The following is a 22567-nucleotide window of genomic DNA, read 5'->3' as shown; positions in this document are numbered from 1 at the left end:
CTTGCCCCTTCATCACTCCCTGCATCCGTATCTGTGTAGGTGGACAATGCATCCTGCGCTCGAGCCATCTGACCCTCGTTCAATAGCGGCAGCTGTGGGACTCCCGTTCTCCCTTTTACCCCCGAGGTCCCATAAGTCAAGTTAGGGTTCTGTGTATTGTATTGTATTGTATTGTATTGACCCCCTTCTTTTTGACACCCACTGCACGCCCAACCTACCTGGAAAGGGGTCTCTCTTTGAACTGCCTTTCCCGAGGTTTCTTCCATTTTTCCCTACAAGTTTTTTTTTTTTGGGGAGTTTTTTCTTGTCTTCTTAGAGAGTCAAGGCTGGGGGGCTGTCAAGAGGCAGGGCCTGTTAAAGCCCATTGCTGGCTATACAAAAATAAAATGTATTGTATTGTAACTATTCCATATTTGAGGTGCATAACAGCAGAAGGCCGCCCGCCTCACCACTTCTTTTAAGTTTAGCTCTTGGAATTCTAAGCAGACCCTCATTTGAAGATCTAAGGTTACGATTTGGAGTGTAAGGTGACAGGCAGTCTGACATTTATGATGGAGCAGATGATTGAAGGCTTTGTAAACCATTAGCAGTATTTTAAAGTCATATCTAAATGGCTCCGGTAACCAGTGTAGTGGCATCAGAACTGGTGTGATGTGCTCAGATTTTCTTTTCCTAGTTAAGAGTCTATCAGCCTCATTGTACACATGTTGTAATCGATTGATGTCTTTTTTGGGTGGTCCTGAGAGGAGTGCGTTACAGTGATCTAGCCGACTCCAAACAAAAGCGTGAACTAATATAAAATATAAGAGATCTAACTTTTACTATATTTCTTAAGTGAGAAAATGTTGCCCTAGTGTTCCTTTAGGGGGTGATTGCTTCCTAGTTGGAATAAGTTCTTTTGTAATTGCGGCGTTTTAAGTAACCGAAAACTATATAGATATGATATTAAAAGGCGATATCCATCCCATATTGATACGGCGGTAAAAATCACATAAGAGAAAATAACTTAGCTTTCTTTAATGACGATTTACGCGGCATTACAGATGAAGGAAGCCATAGCAAGACAATTACCCAGGTGGGAACTCAGTGTATAGAGTCTGCCATTTTTCGAAGCTGCGCTGGAAGGCTTGTCAGGACGGATGACGTTATCACCCATCCGTCCATCGGCTTCAAAGTATTTGACTGATGTCCAAGTCTTTCATACTGTCTTCTCCACGTGCAGGCCCCCATGTCGTCAAATAGTCCATTTCCAAACAAGGAAAAAACAGTATCCACCTGTCTTTAGGCTGACTATTCCTTCCTCCAGCTGTCTTTGTCTATCTTGTCCTATGCTTGGCCCAGCAGTTCTAAATGCTGAGAGCCCCTGTGTGCTAACTTTGGCCTGGCCTGTACATGTGAGTAGATTTATAAAATAATTCTTTGTACAGAGCACAGTGACATTAAACTTATATTCTGATTACACCTAGTCATCTGATTAATATATGATTTAAAATTTAGGTCAGAGTCAATAGTTACCCCTAAATTCTTTATCTCTGTCTTAAGTTTTAAACCTAATGGTTTAAGTTTATTTCTAATACCTTCATTATATCCATTTTTGCCAGTCACTAAGATTTCAGATTTTTCCTTATTTAGTTAGAAGCCAGCGTTGTGCCAGAAAGAGAAACAGAAGATAAGAAAGAGAATTGCTGGTGGCACTTAAATGGTGGATATGGGGGCAATCTGCCCGAGCAGGTCGATAGAAGTCCATGACTTGTAAAGAAGGACTTTTTTCGTTTTCAGCTGTTTTATCTTGAAATATATCTCTTCTCTTCATGTGTGTCTGATTTATAATAAAAATGGCATTTGGTATGCTTGTCACCCTCTTGGCATTATTCTGGGCATAGAATATGGGTGAATATATGCCAGGTCACACTGGCCTAGTTTATATTAAATACTGTTTCATTTTCATTTCAGCCTTACATAAAGTAAATTAATTTTGGATAGCCAGAAAGCATAAAACCTGTGATTCAATCATCCATTCATCTGAGAGCCATATTACAAGATAACGCAGCAATGACAAATTTATGGATTTCTCAATAGAGTCAAATTAATGTACATGGACAAATCTCCAAGATAAAGAAATGAAAAATGACACATTAATATTTTAGGCTGAAAGAAAAAAAATAATAATAACCTGGTCAAGTACTTATGAAATAAAATCTAAGTAATCTTTTTCAACAGAAATACACGTCGCCCTGAAATGGTTTGTTTTATGGCAAGGCTGCGTGTGTTTTGTATCTTCATATGATGCAATTGGGGAAAAAAAAGTCTGTTTATTTTTGTAATTGTTTTATAATTGTTTCTTTTCTAATTTCGAAAGACCATAGACTTGTAAATTAGCAGGGTAGCTTCCATCAGGTCACCAGAAATTGGAGATGACTGAGCAGAACATACAACTGGAAATGATTTGGTGCATAATAAGACTGAGGAGCTGACGTGGAGCTGAGCGTGAGCATCAGAACCTTCAAGTCAGTGGTCTTGATTGTGGCAAACCCCGAGTTCTGCAAAGTGCTGAGGTTGCCAACAGATTTGTGTAGCAATGAAGCTACTAAGCTTTTAAAATGAGGGATGGCCAACACCTAAGTACTTCCACCCCAATATTAACAAAACACACCAAGAAAATGTCCAAATACAGTAGATTCAATATATTCAAGCAATGAAGCAAGAAGGTTACTTTGTGCCAATATAATCTGAGAAATTTATTTCAAAGCCATGCAATTTAATTGAGAGACAGAGAGATGGACAAATGACAACTGGAGGGCAGGGAAGATGGATGGACAGGAAAACATCGAAGGACACCCAAGGAGGCTGTTTTAAAATAACTGATCTCTGCTTGGCCAAAACAGAGCCACAATCTGCAGAAGCCATCAATGATGAGAACAGAGGAAGATGTTATTTTGGCACACAGTTGGCCATATCTGACAAGAATTCTAAGAATACATAAATATGTGAGGGCTTATAATGACGAGGATCCAGCACAAAGTCAGAAGAGCCTTCTCGTGCCATTAACATTCCTCGCTGCTGGATGCGACATCTGTGTGCCAGCGTTCTCCCATTTTGGCTGTGACGTCCCTTTGCTTCTCTCCGGTCTGAATGTGTAGGCATACATGATAATACATTGTATTATTGGGAATGAATGTTATCTTTTAAAGCAAGTTATATGCATATATCTCTTCTTGTACCATATTTCTCTCTTGTAGTTATTTTTTCTACAATTACAAAATGAATGTTATTGGCTGTAGTCTGTTCTGCATCAGCAAACACATCCCAAATAGAAAGAGCACCCCCTTCTGGATACAAGCTATATATATATATATATATATATATATATATATATATATATATATATATATATATATATATATATATATATATAGTGACAGATAGGGGGCAGTATCACTCCCTTGAACCCTTGTCCAGGACTCCAGACACCAGATAAAAGTCCACAAGTTGACTTTATTAATCTTCCACAGTGCACAAAGCACCCTCTCCTCCACTATACTCATAAATCACAATAATCACAAATACAAATACAATCCTCCACTCCCAGACGCGTTGCCACTCTTCCACCCAGCTCAGCTCGCCGTCTGGGAGCTCCCACAGTCCTTTTATATACCCTGACCTGGAAGTGTTCTCAATCCCCAGTCCATGTGATTCTCTATCACATCCGGGTCAGGTACAAATCCTTCTTCTCATCACGGAAGCATATCGCTCTTCCTATGACGTACTTCCGGGTTATAGGGCACAAATGATTCTTCGGTCCTCCCTGCAGCACCCTCTTGTGGCCTCTGTGGTATCTAGCAGGGTCGTGTATAAAAACTACTTAGTCCACGAGTCCCTGCTGGTCTTCGGGACACTTCCATACTGCAGGGAGGGCTCCATCTGGCAGCCTGGGGGTATTGGCCGGGATGACAAGCCGGCCAAAGACCACTATAAATAATATATATATATATATATATATATATATATATATATATATATATATATTGTGGAGAACGCACCCCCAAACACAGACAGACTGACACCAGGATGTCCAAAGCACACTCCTTTATTTTATTTTTTCAATGCACCACAATGCCTTCTCTCACCAACTCTCTTTCCTTTCTTCTTCTTTCTTTTTCTTTTTCTCTCTCTCTCACAACCTCCTTCCTCCTCCTCACAAGCTTCGTCTCCTTCCTCCCAACTCTGGCTCAATGTCTGGAATTAGGCAGCCACTTTTATCATGGCCCGGATGAGCCCCAGGTGCTCCCCTTGACGTCACTTCCTGGTGTAGCAGAAGTGTCAGGAAAGCACCTGGAAGCACTCTGGGCCTTCTTGGAATTATTTCCGGCAGCACTTCCTGGTGTGGCAGAAGTGCTGCCATCCAGGATTCTCCAACTGTCCGGGCGCCCCCTGGCGGTGCCCACGTCCTCTCACGGGCATCCCAGCGCCGTCTTTGTGGCTCCCAAACAGACCCGGGCGGCTGCCCTCTCGTGGATGAGGAGAAGTATTGTCCTAGTTGGGCACTGTCCAGGCGGCCGGGCAGTGTCCCCATACATCTGTGACAATATATATATATATATATATATATATATATATATATATATACAGTGGTGTGAAAACTATTTGCCCCTTCCTGATTTCTTATTCTTTTGCATGTTTGTCACACAAAATGTTTCTGATCATCAAACACATTTAACCATTAGTCAAATATAACACAAGTAAACACAAAATGCAGTTTTAAATGATGGTTTTATTATTTAGGGAGAAAAAAAATCCAAACCTACATTGGCCCTGTGTGAAAATGTAATTGCCCCCTTGTTCAAAAATCACCTAACTGTGGTGTATCACACCTGAGTTCAATTTCCGTAGCCACCCGCAGGCCTGATTACTGCCACACCTGTTTCAATCAAGAAATCACTTAAACAGGAGCTGCCTGACACAGAGAAGTAGACCAAAAGCACCTCAAAAGCTAGACATCATGCCAAGATCCAAAGAAATTCAGGAACAAATGAGAACAGAAGTCATTGAGATCTATCAGTCTGGTAAAGGTTATAAAGCCATTTCTAAAGCTTTGGGACTCCAGCGAACCACAGTGAGAGCCATTATCCACAAATGGCAAAAACATGGAACAGTGGTGAACCTTCCCAGGAGTGGCGGCCGACCAAAATTACCCCAAGAGCGCAGAGCGACTCATCCGAGGGTCACAAAGACCCCAGGACAACGTCTAAGAACTGCAGGCCTCACTTGCCTCAATTAAGGTCAGTGTTCATGACTCCACCATAAGAAAGAGACTGGGCAAAAACGGCCTGCATGGCAGATTTCCAAGACGCAAACCACTGTTAAGGAAAAAGAACATTAGGGCTCGTCTCAATTTTGCTAACAAACATCTCAATGATTGCCAAGACTTTTGGGAAAATACCGTGTGGACTGATGAGACAAAAGTTGAACTTTTTGGAAGGCAAATGTCCCGTTACATCTGGCGTAAAAGGAACACAGCATTTCAGAAAAAGAACATCATACCAACAGTAAAATATGGTGGTGGTAGTGTGATGGTCTGGGGTTGTTTTGCTGCTTCTGGACCTGGAAGGCTTGCTGTGATAGATGGAACCATGAATTCTACTGTCTACCAAAAATCCTGAAGGAGAATGTCCGGCCATCTGTTCGTCAACTCAAGCTGAAGCGATCTTGGGTGCTGCAACAGGACAATGACCCAAAACACACCAGCAAATCCACCTCTGAATGGCTGAAGAAGAACAAAATGAAGACTTTGGAGTGGCCTAGTCAAAGTCCTGACCTGAATCCAATTGAGATGCTATGGCATGACCTTAAAAAGGCGGTTCATGCTAGAAAACCCTCAAATAAAGCTGAATTACAACAATTCTGCAAAGATGAGTGGGCCAAATTCCTCCAGAGCTGTAAAGACTCATTGCAAGTTATCGCAAACGCTTGATTGCAGTTATTGCTGCTAAGGGTGGCTAAACCAGTTATTAGGTTCAGGGGGCAATTACTTTTTCACACAGGGCCATGTAGGTTTGGATTTTTTCTCCTAAATAATAAAACCATCATTTAAAAACTGCATTTTGTGTTTACTTGTGTTATATTTGACTAATGGTTAAATGTGTTTGATGATCAGAAACATTTTGTGTGACAAACATGCAACAGAATAAGAAATCAGGAGGGGGGCAAATAGTTTTTCACACCACTGTATGTATATATTTTCATGGCATTCATAGTCTGAATCACAATCTAATTGTATGGGTGGTTACTGTTATTTAACAGTAAACTATTCAACCATTCTATGGTCTGCTTCTTGCAAATGAAAGAGGGCATCGTGGCGGATGTTTGCCGACTTGCAGACCAACCACAAACGTTTCCTGGTAGGTAACCACCCATACAATCAGATTGTGATTAGACTAGCAGTTTTCAGGAGTGAAGTAAGAAGGGACAGGCAGATCGGGGTAACAGAATCAGTTATGTGGATGTTGTACTGGACAGTCATGGTGAAAAGATAGCTGAAGCAAAAGGCAAAGATTATGATATACTGGCTGATCTACGTGGCTACCATCATCTATGCCCATGAGTTTTGGGTAGTGATAGAAAGAAGTAGATTGTGGATTCAAGCAGCAGAAATTAGCTTTCTTTGAGTAGTGTCTGGGTTCAACCCTAGTGATAGCTCGAGAGGTGCAGACATTCGAGAGGCGCTCATAGTAGAACCGCTGCTCCTCCACATCGAAAGAAACCAGTTAAGAGGATTCAGGTATCTAGTTAAGATGTGTTTTGGGTGCCGGTATTTTGGGCATTTTCAACTGGGAGGAAGACCTAGGGCACACTGGAGATATTATAATGCTAACCTATCATTGCACGGAGGAGTTAGCGGAGGTGGCAGGGTACAGGGATATCTGGGCATCTTTGCTGAGATTACTGCAATTACGACCTAGATAGGATAGGTGGCAGAAAATGGTTGGATGGGATAAACAGAAATTGTAATTCATAAAGTTGCAGGTGCAAATCTCATCCTAGCATATACAAGCATATTCAGGCTTTTATTATTGATCTGTTCAATACAGTGTGGCAGTAGGGGGCGCTAGTGCTCCCTTGAACCCTCAGAGATGACTCCAGACACCGGGTAAAAGTCCAAGACATTTTTATTCTTTTTCACCGTGCACAAAGCACCTTCCACACTACTCATAAACTCTACCTCCCAGCTCAGCTCGTTGTCTGGAGCGAGGCACCGCCCTTTTATAGCCCCTGACCTGGAGGTGTTTCTGTCCCACAAGTCCACAGTTCCTTATTCCTTCCGGGTCAGGGCAATTAGTCCTTTACTTCAACCCGGGAGCACGACATTTCTTCATCATAGAGCCTATAAGCCCCCCCACAGCGACTCCTGGTGGTCCCCAAGGTATCCAGCATAAACACTACAAAGTCCATAAGGCCCTGCTGGACCTCGGGGCACGATCCTGCTGTCGGGAGAGCACCTCCTTGCGGCCTGGGAGTGCGGACCGGCATGGGAAGCCGGCAGTCCTCCACAACAGTATATAAGAAATACAAATTTCTTAAATTTACGATTCTTGGTTCAGATAAGGATTTTGGAGACAGAGCTCACCATAAACCAAAAAACAAGAAAAAAATTCTCCACACTGTAAAAAAATGAAATCTAAGCAAGTGAAAATTATTTATATCATGACATTAAATCTAGTTTTCTTTATTGTAAGAACTATAGACTTATCCAAAAATTTGTATTTACAATTATTTAGCTAAATAAAACTTGTGTTAAGTAAATTTTTGCTGACCCCATTGGCAGATTTTTTTTTTTTGCTAAATAAAAGCAAAGCAACTCCTATTTAAAGTTTTTTGGCTAATTATTGCATGTGCTGCTTTTGCAGTCCATCCATCCATCCATTGATTTACTAAAACGTGTTATTCTGATTAAAGGTTGTAGGATAAAAGCAACTATTCAAGGGGAGCAAGTGAAAACAAATTCTTTGTCTATCTACCAATTTGTTCAAACTATTAGGACCAAGCCACTCACCACAAGGGGGTCTTACTGCAAGTTATGAAAACCTGAAATAGCTCAGCTGGATTGTAGCACTTACTGTCAAAGTAAAAAGTGTGTGAACCCCTAGGAATGGTCTACTGTATATGTATGCCTAATTCCCATATAAAACCTGGTCATCTCTTCATGTCGGTCACAATAATGAACAAACACCGTCTTCAATAACTAAAGATACACAGATTTTCAGAGAATTTTTGACCATATTGAATAAATCAATCAAACTGTGAAACTGAAGGTTGAAAAAAGTAAGCAAGCCCTAATCTAATGACTTTTTAAAAAGCTCATTGCAGTCCGAATTTAACACGCATGGAATCCATTTAATGAAACAAGTTCAGAGGTGAGGCCTAGAATGACTTTGATTGGTCAAAACCACTATAAAGTTTGAGTTTGAGCTTTTGACAAGAAGCATATCCAGACGGGAATCATGCCTCGTACAAAGGAGCTGCCTGAAGAGCTACGATCAAGAATTGTTCATAAGGCTGGAAAGGGTAACAAAGTCATCTCAGAGATTTGAGATATTCACCAGTCTACTGTTTGGCAAGTTGTCTATAAATGGAGACAATTTGCTATTGTGGCTACTCTGCCTAGAAGTGGGCGTCCTGCCAAGATGACCCCAAGAGCACAACACAAAGTCAGCAATGAAGTAAAGAAGAACCCTAGAGTGACAGCGAAGGACTTGAAGATGTCATTAGAAGTGGCTAACATCTCTGTTCATGAGTCAACTATACGCAAAACACTGAACAAGAAAGGAATCCATGGCAGGACACCAAGAAGGAAGCCACTGCTATCAAAAAAGAACATTGCTGAACGCCTGAAGTTTGCGAAAGAGCACTTGGACACTCCACAACGGTACTGGGAAAATGTTTTGTGGAGTGATGAAACCAAAACTGAACTATTTGGGAGGAACAAGCAGAACTTCATTTGGCGTAAAAAGGGCCCTGCATATCAACATCAAAACATCATCCCCGCAGTAAAGTATGGTGGAGGGAACATCATGATTTGGGCCTGCTTTGCTGGATCAGAGCCTGGACAGGTTTGAGGGGAAAATGAATTCACAAGTTTATGAGGATAATGTGAGGGTGTCTGTCCATCAACTTAAGCTCAGAAGAGGCTGGGTGATACAACAGGACAATGACCCCAAACATTGCAGCAAATCCACAGCACAATATCTTGAGAAGATCAAACTGCACCTTTTGGAGTGGCCCAGTCAGAGCCCAGATCTCAATCCTATTGAATGACTTGTAGTGAGAGAGTCGTACACAGAAGACAACCAAAGAATATGGAAGAGTTAAGGCAGTTCTGAAGGGAAGAATGGGCACAAATGCCCTCCGCACGATGTGCAGGTCTGATCTGCAGTTACAGGAAGCGCCTGGTTGAGGTCATTGCTGCCAAAGGAGGGTCAACCAGTTATTAAATCCCAAGGTTCACTTACTTTTTCCACTACAACTGTGAACGCTGAATGTGTTTGTAAAATAAAGACATGAAAGAGTAGAATTGTTTGTGTGTCATTGGCTTAAGCTCATTGTGTATATCAGTACCTGTGACTTCGATGAAGATCAGATCACATTTTATGACCAATTCATGCAGTAAAACAAGTCATTCCAAAGGGTTCACATAATTTTTACTTTGACTGTATACTAACCACCTGCCTTGTTATGATCAGCTGACCCCTTCAAAAAGTCTGCTAACAAAGAGAGAGAGCAACTGCTTTCAGTAAACTGGTGGTTATAAAACTTGTTCCTTTTCATAAACATTGAGGTCACTTCGCTCCTGGGAACACTCAAAGGTTTAGAAATGGTTTCATCCATGGTACCCTCATCTATGCATCACCACAATCTGATTGCAGCAGTCTACAGAGAGTTCCTTGAACTTCATAGTTGGCAGTGGCGACCTTATGGGTGTACGGGGCCTAGAATTGACCAACACCATGAGGGGCCGGTTACGTCAAATGCTGTTACCAGTATGTGTGGACTGTATAAACTTGCTCACGAATTTAATAAAAATAATGTTAACATACACCGGATTCTCTCATTACAGTATTCAGCTAAATTTTTGTAAGATAACACGCGGACCTTATCAAAATATAATGATATAATCTATTAAAAAAGTGCAATGCATAATTCATGACAATACCACGACACTGCGAAATGCGATGCGGTGTCATGTGGAAATTAGCAGAACCTCTCCTAGAAAAGTACCCAAATTGCCAGTAAGTATACTCTGAGTCTCGATATGCAGGATGTCATAGTCATAACTCACGTTGATGTCATATCAGCTGGTTATCATGTTTTTGTGAATTAATATTCAGACATGTTTATGGCCTACAAATAAAATGTGAGTTTCAGTGTTGCGACAGGAAGTGTGAAATTAACGTAGAGATAGCATCATGAAATCTCTTACCGGTTTCCAGGTTCAGAGACGAAAATCCACTTTTCTTGCCTTCTGATTGGAAAAGTCGTTGATGACATCTTCGTAGTCTAATCTGGATGCAATGTCTTTTTCTATAGATAGGAGAATCCAACCCAGCGACTAATGCAATATCCCAATTTTAGTAAGGGATTATACAGGTGCCGGTCATAAAATTAGAATATCATGACAAAGTTGATTTATTTCAGTAATTCCATTCAAAAAGTGAAACTTGTACATTAGATTCATTCATTACACACAGACTGATGTATTTCAAATGTTTATTTCTTTTAATTTTGATGATTAAAACTGACAACTAATGAAAGTCCAAAATTCAGTATCTCGGAAAATTAGAATATTGTGAAAAGGTTCAATATTGAAGACACCTGGTGCCACACTCTAATCAGCTAATTAACTCAAAACACCTGCAAAAGCCTTTAAATGGTCTCTCAGTCTAGTTCTGTAGGCTACACAATCATGGGGAAGACTGCTGACTTGACAGTTGTCCAAAAGACCACCATTGACACCTTGCACAAGGAGGACAAGACACAAAAGGTCATTGCTAAAGAGGCTGGCTGTTCACAGAGCTCGGTGTCCAAGCACATTAATAGAGAGGCGAAGGGAAGGACAAGATGTGGTAGAAAAAAGTGTACAAGCAATAGGGATAACCGCACCCTGGAGAGGATTGTGAAACAAAACTGTGGGGGAGATTCACAAAGAGTGGACTGCAGCTGGAGTCAGTGCTTCAAGAACCACCACACACAGACGTATGCAAGACATGGGTTTCAGCTGTCGCATTCCTTGTGTCAAGCCACTCTTGAACAAGAGACAGCGTCAGAAGCGTCTCCTGGGCTAAAGACCAAAAGGACTGGACTGCTGCTGAGTGGTCCAAAGTTATGTTCTCTGATGAAAGTAAATTTTGCATTTCCTTTGGAAATCAAGGTCCAAGAGTCTTGAGGCACAGAATCCACATTGCTTGAGGTCCAGTGTAAAGTTTCCACAGTCAGTGATGGTTTGGGGTGCCATGTCATCTGCTGGTGTTGGTCCATTGTGTTTTCTGAGGTCCAAGGTCAACGCAGCCGTCTACCAGGAAGTTTTAGAGCACTTCATGCTTCCTGCTGCTGACGAACTTTATGGGGATGAAGATTTCATTTTCCAACAGGACCTGGCACTTGCGCACAGTGCCAAAACTACCAGTACCTGGTTTAAGGACCATGGTATCCCTGTTCTTGATTGGCCAGCAAACTCGCCTGACCTTAACCCCATAGAAAATCTATGGGGTATTGTGAAGAGGAAGATGCAATACGCCAGAGCCAACAATTCAGAAGAGCTGGAGGCCACTATCAGAGCAACATGGGCTCTCCTAACACCTGAGCAGTGCCACAGACTGATCGACTCCATGCCAAGCTGCATTGCTGCAGTAATCCAGGCCAAAGGAGCCCCAACTAAATATTGAGTGTTGTACATGCTCATACTTTTCATGTTCATACCTTTCAGTTGGCCAACATTTCTAAAAATCCTTTTGTTGCATTGGTCTTAATTGATATTCTAATTTTCCGAGATACTGAATTTGGGACTTTCATTAGTTGTCAGTTATAATTATCAAAATTAAAAAAAATAAACATTTGAAATACATCTGTGTCTAATGAATTAATCTAATATACAAGTTTTACTTTTTGAATGGAATTACTGAAATAAATCAACTTTGTCATGATATTCTAATTTTATGACCGGCACCTGTACTGGCGACCTTTTTTGGGCGATGAAGGTGGACTATGGAATGTTTTCAAAGACGTACACGTATGGAATTTGACCTTGAGAGGGATTGTAAAAGGGTTCCTCTTTGAAGCATCTGAAATATATATTTACTGGAGAATATAACTTGACAAATCCACTCAAACTGGACATAACAACCTGAAAAGTGGGGTACCCTTATGTGAGGGGCCTGGGGCAGTCGCCCTACTTGCCACCCCGAAACGCCGCTCTTGATAGTTGGGTTTGTGTCCTGACATGCAGTGTGAATTGTGGGACCTTCTATGCACAATTACATGTGTTTCCCTCTAAGTGATGTCCACTCAATTTAGTTTGCAACAGGTGGACTCCAGTCAAGTTCTCGACACATCTCAAGGAGAAGTAAGAGCCAACAGGATGCACCTGACCACAATATGGAGTGCCGCAGCAAATGGACTCAATACCCATAGAAATGAGACATTTACGTTTTTGATTTTTAATACATTGTACACCTTTTGGTAAACACGGTTTCACTTTGTCATTTTAGGATATCGAGTGTACACTGATTGGCAAAAATGACAAATGTATCAATTTAATAATAAATCTACAGCATATTAAAGTGTGCAGAAAGTGAGCATATAACTGTATAAATGTCATTTCACTCTTTCATGAGTCTTAATGAATGCTGATCTCGCAGAGGGTCCTAAGACACCAATACCTGTAGGATGTAACAGACCCCTTTACAGGTCTGCTTTGTTATCATTACTATAGTTTGCAGCTTTTGATAAAAACGTATTTGTGCATACAGAATATACCCCAAGAGCTTATCTATTTCACTCATTTCTTTTTCATCAAAGAAACCCTTTCATTCACTTGCCCTCAGAGACAGACACATTATGAATCGGTAATGTTTCGAAAGACACAAGAGAAAAATAAATGACCTGTAAAACTTCTGTCGCCTCGGGCTGGTTGATGGACATTGTTCACATTCAAGTACTCCCGCAGTAGCTTCTTGAGCAGATTGATAAGAATGAAGAGTGACAATTACAAAGGCTATCGTTTTACTTGAACACGACAAATAGACTCCGATTTTTAGCATAAGTAGGATTTGTGTGGGCCCACAATTAATGTTAATACGTGTGAATCTGGAGGAGAAAAAAAATAAGTGACGGCGAAGGAAACAGGATTAGAGAAGGCTGATTTATTGAAGAAGTGCTTTACAAAATTCCGAAAAGAGATTAAGCATAAATTACTTGCGTGTGTACATTTTAAAACATCTCTTTTACAGTATACATGTTAAAAAACAACACAAAAGTGAATGTCTTTAGTGAAATAATCCATAAACAGAACATGACATTTTATAAATATGCTCAGGATTAATTATGGCACTTGTTGGCACACACTGTGTAACATTATTCACTTAATTGGCACAATAAAGCTGATCCTTTGGAGATCCAGTAATCGCTGTGTTGGTTTGATGGTAGCAGCACGGTCACTACAAAGTTTGTTGAGTGTCCTAGAATGAAAAAAGTAATAATTTTGTTAGATTTGTAATGAACAATATGACCATTCTCCATCCACAAGTAAACAACTTTCTTCCATTATAGGGTCGAGTATTGCTGCAGAATTTCCCTGGAACATCAATGGCATAAACCACCCATGGATATGGTGCCAGTCTACTTACATGTAAGCCATCTCACCAGGGTAAGCATTTTCTAAGCATTTAACTACACGTTGTACTGTATGTTAAATAGTTCTGTTCTTTCATGTGAGCAGTTTGTCAGTAAAATTGATACAATCCGATGTGGTATTGTTCCAACTGGCTATGAACATCCTACTGTTAATCATGGCATTGTCTTGGAGTCTTTTGATCTTGTCTCACTTTCACAGTTAAAAAGTACAATTGACACCCTTAAACCTACTCTCAGCCCTCTTGATATTGTACCACCATGCATCTTAGTGGAAGCCTTTGATGTTCTGGGTCCAACTTTACTAGCCATTATCAATGGTTCAATTAGTGAAGGGGTTGTGCCCTCATTTTTTAAACTTGCCGTGGTGTGTCCCTGTCTAAAAAAGCCAGAATTAGATCCTGGAGTTTTAGCTAATTTTCGGCCGATTTCCCAATTGCCATTTCTGGCTAAAATATGAGAAAGAATTATTTATAATCAATCAAAATAATCAAATATAATCAATTGGTTGATCACACTTTTCCAGCGACCTCATGACCCCCCATGCTCCCAATCCGTCCACTGACTTCACTGTAAGAGTCACCAGAGACAAGAATGTCACTGCCGAGGTAAGTAAACCTCTCAACAAGGTCAACACTCTCTCTGCAAACAGACACACTGCGGATGGCCGTGCCCAAGAGGTCATTAAAAGCCTAGATGTTGGTTTTTATCCAGGACACTCACAAGCCCAGACCCTCAGACTCCTCATTCAGTCTCTCGAGCGCCTCGATCAGAGACTCTATTGACACTGCAAAGATCACAGCATCGTCAGCAAAGTCAAGATCTGTGAATCTTTCTTCACCAACAGATGCCCCTCAGCCGCTGCACCCCAAGACTCTGCCCAACACCCAGTCCATACAAGCATTGAACAGGGTAGGAGCAGAACACACCGCTGACGAACCCCGGAATCAGCAGTTAAACTTTGTTTGGGGGCACATACACCGTCCAGATACAAAACACTAGCATGGAGTGTTGCTTGCATACTGAAGAGTCTATAGCTGCAGGTGGAAGCTGCCGTCACTGTACTTTGTATATAAGAGCCAGATCGAATGTTATTTACTTATTTACCTTGGTTTATTTACTTACTTCCTATATCGTAAAGTCACAAGTAGACTGCAGAGCTATAGCGCGTCTTTATGTGAAAATAGCAGTGTCGGGGTTTGGTGTTAGGATCGTGATCGCAACTGAGAGAATAAAACTGAATAAAAAAAAAATAAAGCAAAGCTAAAGTTTACAAGTATCATACATTAACACCGGCTGTTACAGACTGAAACCAAATGTACCTTTTGTGAAAGTGTTTATTTGATACTTGGAACTCACCTTCGGTCACTTCATTGGCTCCCTATTCACCTCTGTATTGAATATAAACTTACTTCTGCTTACTCACCAGTGTATCCACAGAAATGCTCCACAATATCTTAAGGGACTCCTTATATTACAATCCACTACAAGAAACCTTCGTTTTGCAAATACCCACCGCCTTCGCCCCCTATGACCAAACTTCGTACAACGTGTGACCCAGCCTTTGCAGTTGATGGTCCACAGCTCTGGAATGGCCTACCAGAGAGCCTGAGAACACAGCAGATTGTGGGCTGTTTTATAAAATAGTTAAAGACTTTTCTATTTAGGAAAGCATATTAACAAAAATGCTACTAATTATTGTTGTTTAATCTGTTTTAAACTTTTTATGTAGCACTTTGAGATTAACTACAAAGGTAAAGTGCCCTCTAAATAAAATACATTATTATTATTATTATTATTGTTATTATAAGGACCAAATCTACAATAAAAGAATCTTACATTGCTGAATCCAGCAGGGGGTGCTAGCTTCCTGGTTGGAATAAGTTCTTTTGTAATTGCAGCATGTTACATGACCCAACAATATATACAGTCATATGAAAAGTTTGGGAACCCCTCTCAGCCTGCATAATAATTGACTCTCCTTTCAACAAAAATGATAACAGTGGTATGTCTTTCATTTCCTAGGAACATCTCAGTACTGGGGTGTTTTCCAAACAAAGATTTTTAGTGACGCAGTATTTAGTTGTATGAAATTAAATCAAATGTGAAAACCTGGCTGTGCACAAATGTGGGTCCCCTTGTAATTTTGCTGATTTGAATGCCTGTCACTGCTCAATGCTGATTACTTGCAACACCAAATTGGTTGGATGAGTTTGTTAAGCTTTGAACTTCATAGACAGGAGTGTCCAATCATGAGTGGTAAGAGGTATTTAAGGTGGTCAATTGCAAGTTGTCCTTTCCTTTGACTCTCCTCTGAAGAGTGACAGACAGCATGGGATCCTCAAAACAACTCTCAAAAGATCTGAAAACAAAGATTGTTGAGTCTCATGGTTTAGGGGAAGGCTACAAAAAGCTACCTCAGAGGTTTAAACTGTCAGTATCAACTGTAAGGAATGGAATCAGGAAATGGAAGGCCACAGGCACAGTTGCTGTTAAACCTCAGGTCTGGCAGGCCAAGAAAAATACAGGAGCGGCATATGCACAGGATTGTGAGAATGGTTACAGACAACCCACAGATCACCTCCAAAGACCTGCAAGAACATCTCGCTGCAGATGGTGTATCTGTACATCGTTCTATAATTCAGCGCAATTTGCACAAAGAACATCTGTATGGCAGGGTGATGAGAAAGAAGCCCTTTCTGCACTCACGCCACAAACAGAGTCGCTTGTTGTATGCAAATGCTCATTTAGACAAGCCAGATTCATTTTGGAACAAAGTGTTTCGGTCTGATTAGACAAAAATTGAGTTATTTGGTCATAAAAAAAAGTGCTTTGCATGGTGGAAGAAGAACACCGCATTCCAAGAAAAACACCTGCTACCTACTGTCAAATTTGGTGGAGGTTCCATCATGCTGTGGGGCTGTGTGGCTAGTTCAGGGACTGGGGCCCTTGTTAAAGTCGAGGGTCGGATGAATTCAACCCAATATCAACAAATTCTTCAGGATAATGTTCAAGCATCAGTCACAAAGTTGAAGTTACGCAGGGGTTGGATATTCCAACAAGACAATGACCCAAAACACAGTTCAAAATCTACAAAGGCATTCATGCAGAGGGAGAAGTACAATGTTCTGGAAAGGCCGTCACAGTCCCCTGACTTGAATATCATTGAAAATCTATGGGATGATTTGAAGCAGGCTGTCCATGCTCAGCAGCCATCAAATTGAACTGAACTGGAGAGATTTTGTATGAAGAATGGTCAGAAATACCTCCATCCAGAATCCAGACACTCATCAAAGGCTATAGGAGGCGTCGAGAGGCTGTTAGATTAGGAAAAGTTGGCTCAACTAAGTACTGATGTCATATCTCTGTTGGGGTGCCCAAATTTATGCACCTGTCTAATTTCGTTATGAAGCATATTGCATATTTTCTGTTAATCTATTAAACTTAATGTCACTGCTGAAATACTCCTGTTTTCATAAGGCATGTCAGATATTAAAAGGAAGTTGCTACTTTGAAAGCTTAGCCAATAAGAAACAATAATCCAAAGAATTAAGAGTGGTTTCCAAATGTTTTCATATGACTGTAGATATAATATAAAAAGGTGATACCCCTCCCTTATTGATACAGCGGTAAGAAATCGCATAGGAGAAATAACTTAGCTTCCTTTAATGACGGTTTACGCTGCAGATCAGAAGAAAGGAAGTCATGTGAAGACCTGTGTAGAGTCTGCCATTTTCGTCACTGCGTTGAAAGGGTTTTCAGGATCGGATGGCGTTATCTCCCATCCGTCCATTGGCTTCAAAGGTATGCCGGGCAATGTTCCAAGGCTTTATACCTTTTCTCCATGTGCAGGCCCCCACTTAGGTAAATCATGCCATTCTCAAACAAGGAAAAGAAGATCCAATGTCATGCTGACTCTGACACACAGAAATAGTACAAGGCCCATTTTCGCAGTTGTCCCTTTCTTGTCTTCTAATGCTTGTCTAGCAGTTCTAAATGATGAGTCCCTGTGTGCTAAATCTGGCCTTGTGTAAGCTGTTCAGGTGAGTGGATTTATAAAATATTTTTGTACAGAGCACAGTGACATATTCAACTTATATACTTATTACAATTGCAGGCTAACAAGCCATAAAATTAAAAGGTGTGCGATTGGCAAGGGCTGGTTTCTAAGTAAGCAATTGGGTTGGGATGAAAACCTGACAGGACCAACATTGCCCACCCCTGTCCTAGAAGAAAGCACTTTTATCTTTATTTTCTTTTATTTGTTGAAGCCTTTCCGTTACTGCAATATTGACTACTTAGTTCAAACTTCTTGGTTATAGCAAGCACCAAACCATATTTCAGCTTTTAGGCATAAGCTCAGAAGAGTAGAGACTCAGCATAAACCCCATTTGTAAATTTCCCCTTGGGATTAATAAAGTATCTATCTATCTATCTATCTATCTATCTATCTATCTATCTATCTATCTATCTATCTATCTATCTATCTATCTATCTATCTATCTATCTATCTATCTATCTATCTATCTATCTATCTATCTATCTATCTATCTATCTATCTATCTATCTATCTATCTATCTATCTATCTATCTATCTAAACCCAGTAAGCAATGCAGCTCCTTTTTCTCGTCTAGTCAACACACCTACATTACATGGCAGGTACACACCAAACTGGTTGTCCAAATTCAAACTTCTACAACCTGGCCACACAGTACTGTAATTATTTTGCAGGACCCAATTTGACATTTCATCACTTTGCGTAACTTTACCTGTCGTGGAGAGAGTTCCCGCTCTGGCACCTGTTTTGTAGAGAGGCGCTTGGTAATACGAGTCTTGAGGGACATAATTCTGGCGAGGCTCAAAATGGACCACTGGCAGGACTGGGTTCATTTGCCTTGGTAAAGCATCGTGAATTAGCATGGTCTCATCATCCCAGCGAAACGCATCCATGAACATTCCATGAACAAGGACGCCATTTTGTAAAGTGGGTAGCTAAAATTTAAAAGAAAACAATAGTTATTAAGCAAGCAATTTGTTACCTTAGGAATATAAAAGTTGAACTCTGATTTAACAAAAATCCTCATTTCAATTTTTTTTTTTTCCTATGGTGTGGGACCCATGCCCGGCCGGAAAGCCTTTACCATGGAAGGACTAGGAGAGACACAATACCTCCCCCAGAACACGGGAGGGCAGCCCTCTTGGATTGCAAAGGGGGGCCATGGGCTTGGAACTTGGAATGCCACTAATTATTGTTGTTTTATCTCTGTATTTATCTTGTTTTGTCTTTGTTACATTTTTTATGTAGCACTTTGAGATTTACTACAAATGTAAAGTGCCTTATAAATAAAATTTACAGTATTATTATTATTTTTATTATTAGAAGTTGAAAGCTCAACCTTCCTGGGGCCTGTGGTCACCACCAGTGGGTGCTTGGACAGTTTCGGTGTCCTGGACTGCAAGCACTTCCACCACACTTGAAAATGCTGACAGAAGAGAATCCGGGTGCACCTGGAGTACTTCCGGGTGCCCATGCAGCACTTCTGTCACACCAGGAAGTGCTGCCAGATGACCGCCAGAAAACACCTGGAGCACTTCCGGGTGCAGTATAAAAGAGGCCGCCTCACTCCATTCAGAGAGCCAGAGTCGGAAGGAGGGAGACAAAGCTGGCCTGGAGGAGTGGAGGAGGAAGAAATAGAAAGACAAAGGAAGAAAATAATTGTTTATTGTATTGTGCTATGCTATGCTCGTGGACTGTGTTTGGCTTGTGGGAAACGGGGGAAGGCAATTCCCAAGAGAAAAAGAAAATAAATTAAAATTCCTGTGTGCTTTGCATTGTGTCTCTTGCATCTGTCTAGGTCGAGTTGGGGTGGCTGGAGCGCCCTCTGGGGGCCACAGGTAGTAATGTAAAAAAAAAAAACCAGTAGTGTTAGATCAGTGTGAACGTGACTGGGAGAATAAAACTGAATAATAAAAAAAAATTGCTAACCTTTACAAGTACCATAAATTTACAATGGCTGATACAGACTCAAATCAAATGTATGTTTTATTTTATAGTAGTAAGAATAACAGCAGCTGACTTCCCAAAACAGAGGGATCCGGCATCAAAGCGGTCGGTCGTATTAAGAGCATGTCAATGTCGCACCCTAACGTAAGCTATTTTTCTGCAGTTATATTCTTGAATTAAAGCGCACTTGTTTTGTTATACTTGTACTTTTTGTGAGTGTTTATTTGATATTTGGACTTCAGGCTTCACACATTACACACTTTATGTCTACATTTTTTCAGTTATTACTAAAACATGAAAAAGTTTCTGTTTTAACGATGTGTTGAAGACACAGAATACACATGAAATGCATGTATTCCAAATAACAATATATTATTTACCCTCTACAGCTCCAGGCAACTCACACGCAGGTAAACAGACTTGAGCTGAGAGATCTTACTGCCATTTCTGTGTTGGTGGGGGGGATGGGATAGCAGGCTGCTTGTTGCTTGTGCTGATCAACACATTTACAACACAAAAGACGCTGACGGAGAGGTGCGAATAGATTTAAGGTGGGCCGGGATTAGGAGTTTTTTCGTAGACTTTGGTAATTCTAGAGTTAAATAAAAGATGTAGATTTCAGAAGAGCCAAGCCACTTGCATATCACAGTTACTGTGGCAAAAAATGTACTCTGAAAACAAAAAAGGTGGAGTGTATGACAGAGCAGATTGAAACCCCACAAACTACCATGTTTTACGCTCCTTAAGACGCACCTGACCATAAGACGCACCTAGGTTTAGAGGAGTAAAACAAGAAAAAAAATATTCTGAACCAAATGGTGTACTAATATATTTAATAAAATATAGCACAATAATATTTCAACCATGTAAAGTCAACAGCGGTATTAATACTATCATCACTGTCATTAACAAATGAGGAAAGACTTTAAGGTTCAAGCACTCATTTAGTTTTCTGGAAACCCCAAGAACTCCTCATTGCTAGTGTCAGAAGTTATGAAGCTCAGTTGCTCACAATCACTTTGCAGGAGCACATACCTATCATCACACGGCATAACCTGTCTAAAGCCACCAGGGAACAAAACACGTTTGGACAGGTTATGCAGCGTGATAGGTACATGGAGAGAGAAGGTTGGATGAAGTGGAGATAGTGAACCAGGAAGTGCAACGGATTAGCAAGGAGGAAGTAAGGACAGCTAAAGAGGATGAAGACTGGAAAGGCTGTTAGTCAAGATGACATACCTGTGGAAGCATGGAGGTGTTTAGGAGAGATGGCAGTGGAGTTTTTAACCAGATTGTTTAATGGAATCTTGGAAAGTGAGAGGATGTCTGAGGAGTGGAAAAGAAGTGTACTGGTGCTGATATTTAAGAATAAAGGGAATGTGCAGGACTGCAGTAACTACAGGGGGATAAAACTGATGAGACACAGAAAGAAGTTATGGGAAAGAGTAGTGGAAGCTCAATTAAGAAGTGAGGTGATGATTAGTGAGCAGCAGGATAGTTTCATGCCAAGAAAGAGCACCACAGATGTGATGTTTGCTCTGAGGGTGCTGATGGAGAAGTAGAGAGAAGGCCAGAAGGAGTTGTATTGTGTCTTTGTGGACCTGGAGAAAGTATATGACAGGGTGACTGAGAGGAGCTGTGGTATTGTATGAGGAAGTCGGGAGTGGCAGAGAAGTACATACGAGTGGTACAGGATATGTACGAGGAACATATGACAGTGGTGAGATCTGTGGTAGGAGTGACGGAAGTGAGATTACATCAGGGATCAGCTCTGAGTCCTTTATTATTTGCAATGGTGATGGACAGGTTGACAGACGAGATTAGACAGGAGTCCCCGTGGACTATGATGTTTGCGGATGACATTGTGATCTGTAGCGAGAGTAGGGAGCAGGTTAAGGAGACCCTGGAGAGGTGGAGATATGCTCTAGAGAGGAGAGGAATGAAGGTCATTAGGACCACCAAGACAGAATACATGTGTGTAAATGAGAGGGAGGTCAGTGGAATGGTGAAGATGCAGGGAGTAGAGTTGGTGAAGGTGGATGAGTTTAAATACTTGGGATCAACAGCACAGAGTAATGGGGATTGTGGAAGAGAAGTGAAGAAGAGAGTGCAGGCAGGGTGGAATGGGTGTAGAAGAGTGTCAGGAGTGATTTGTGACAGACGGGTATCAGCAAGAGTGAAAGGGAAGGTCTACAGGACGGTAGTGAGACCAGCTATGTTATATGGGTTGGAGACGGTGGCACTGACCAAAAAAGAGGAGACTGAGCTGGAGGTGACAGAGTTAAAGATGCTAAGATTTTCATTGGGTGTGACGAGGATGGACAGGATTAGAAAAGAGGACACTAGAGGGTCAGATCAGAGACAAAACCAGAAAAGCAAGATTGTGTTTGTTTGGACATGTGCAGATGACATAAGCTGAGTGTGGTGGACTGATTTCTACCATATAAGTTAATAAATATTTTGTATATTTTCATTTATAAAATAGATAAAGCAAATGTAATATCAGATAGTGTTTCAGGAGACTTGTTTGACTTCACTAATGAGAACTGAGGTGATTTGATGTTTATTAACAAACCCACAAGTCTTTAGAACTGACTCAGGATCTAAAATGTATGGCAAGGTTGATGGAGCATTAGAACCCCCCCTTTACAGCCTCACGTTTT

General features: G+C 40.9%; 1 protein-coding gene across 1 annotated transcript in view; it reads right to left on the bottom strand.

The window, feature by feature from the left end:
• Positions 1 to 13450: 13450 nt before the first annotated feature.
• The window catches only part of dnah6 (dynein, axonemal, heavy chain 6), a 433707-nt gene continuing 424590 nt past the window's right edge, over positions 13451 to 22567 (bottom strand). The window contains exons 76-77 of the mRNA XM_039758084.1: positions 18670 to 18892; positions 13451 to 13727 (exon numbers count right to left, since the gene is read on the bottom strand). Coding sequence (XP_039614018.1) covers positions 13624 to 13727; positions 18670 to 18892 — 327 coding nt within the window. The 3' untranslated portion in view covers positions 13451 to 13623. The remainder of the gene's footprint in view (positions 13728 to 18669; positions 18893 to 22567) is intronic.

This window comes from Polypterus senegalus, chromosome 7 (genome assembly GCF_016835505.1).
Source record: "Polypterus senegalus isolate Bchr_013 chromosome 7, ASM1683550v1, whole genome shotgun sequence".
Classification (NCBI taxonomy): Eukaryota; Metazoa; Chordata; class Cladistia; order Polypteriformes; family Polypteridae; genus Polypterus; species Polypterus senegalus.
This window is presented reverse-complemented; position numbering and strand designations above follow the sequence as displayed.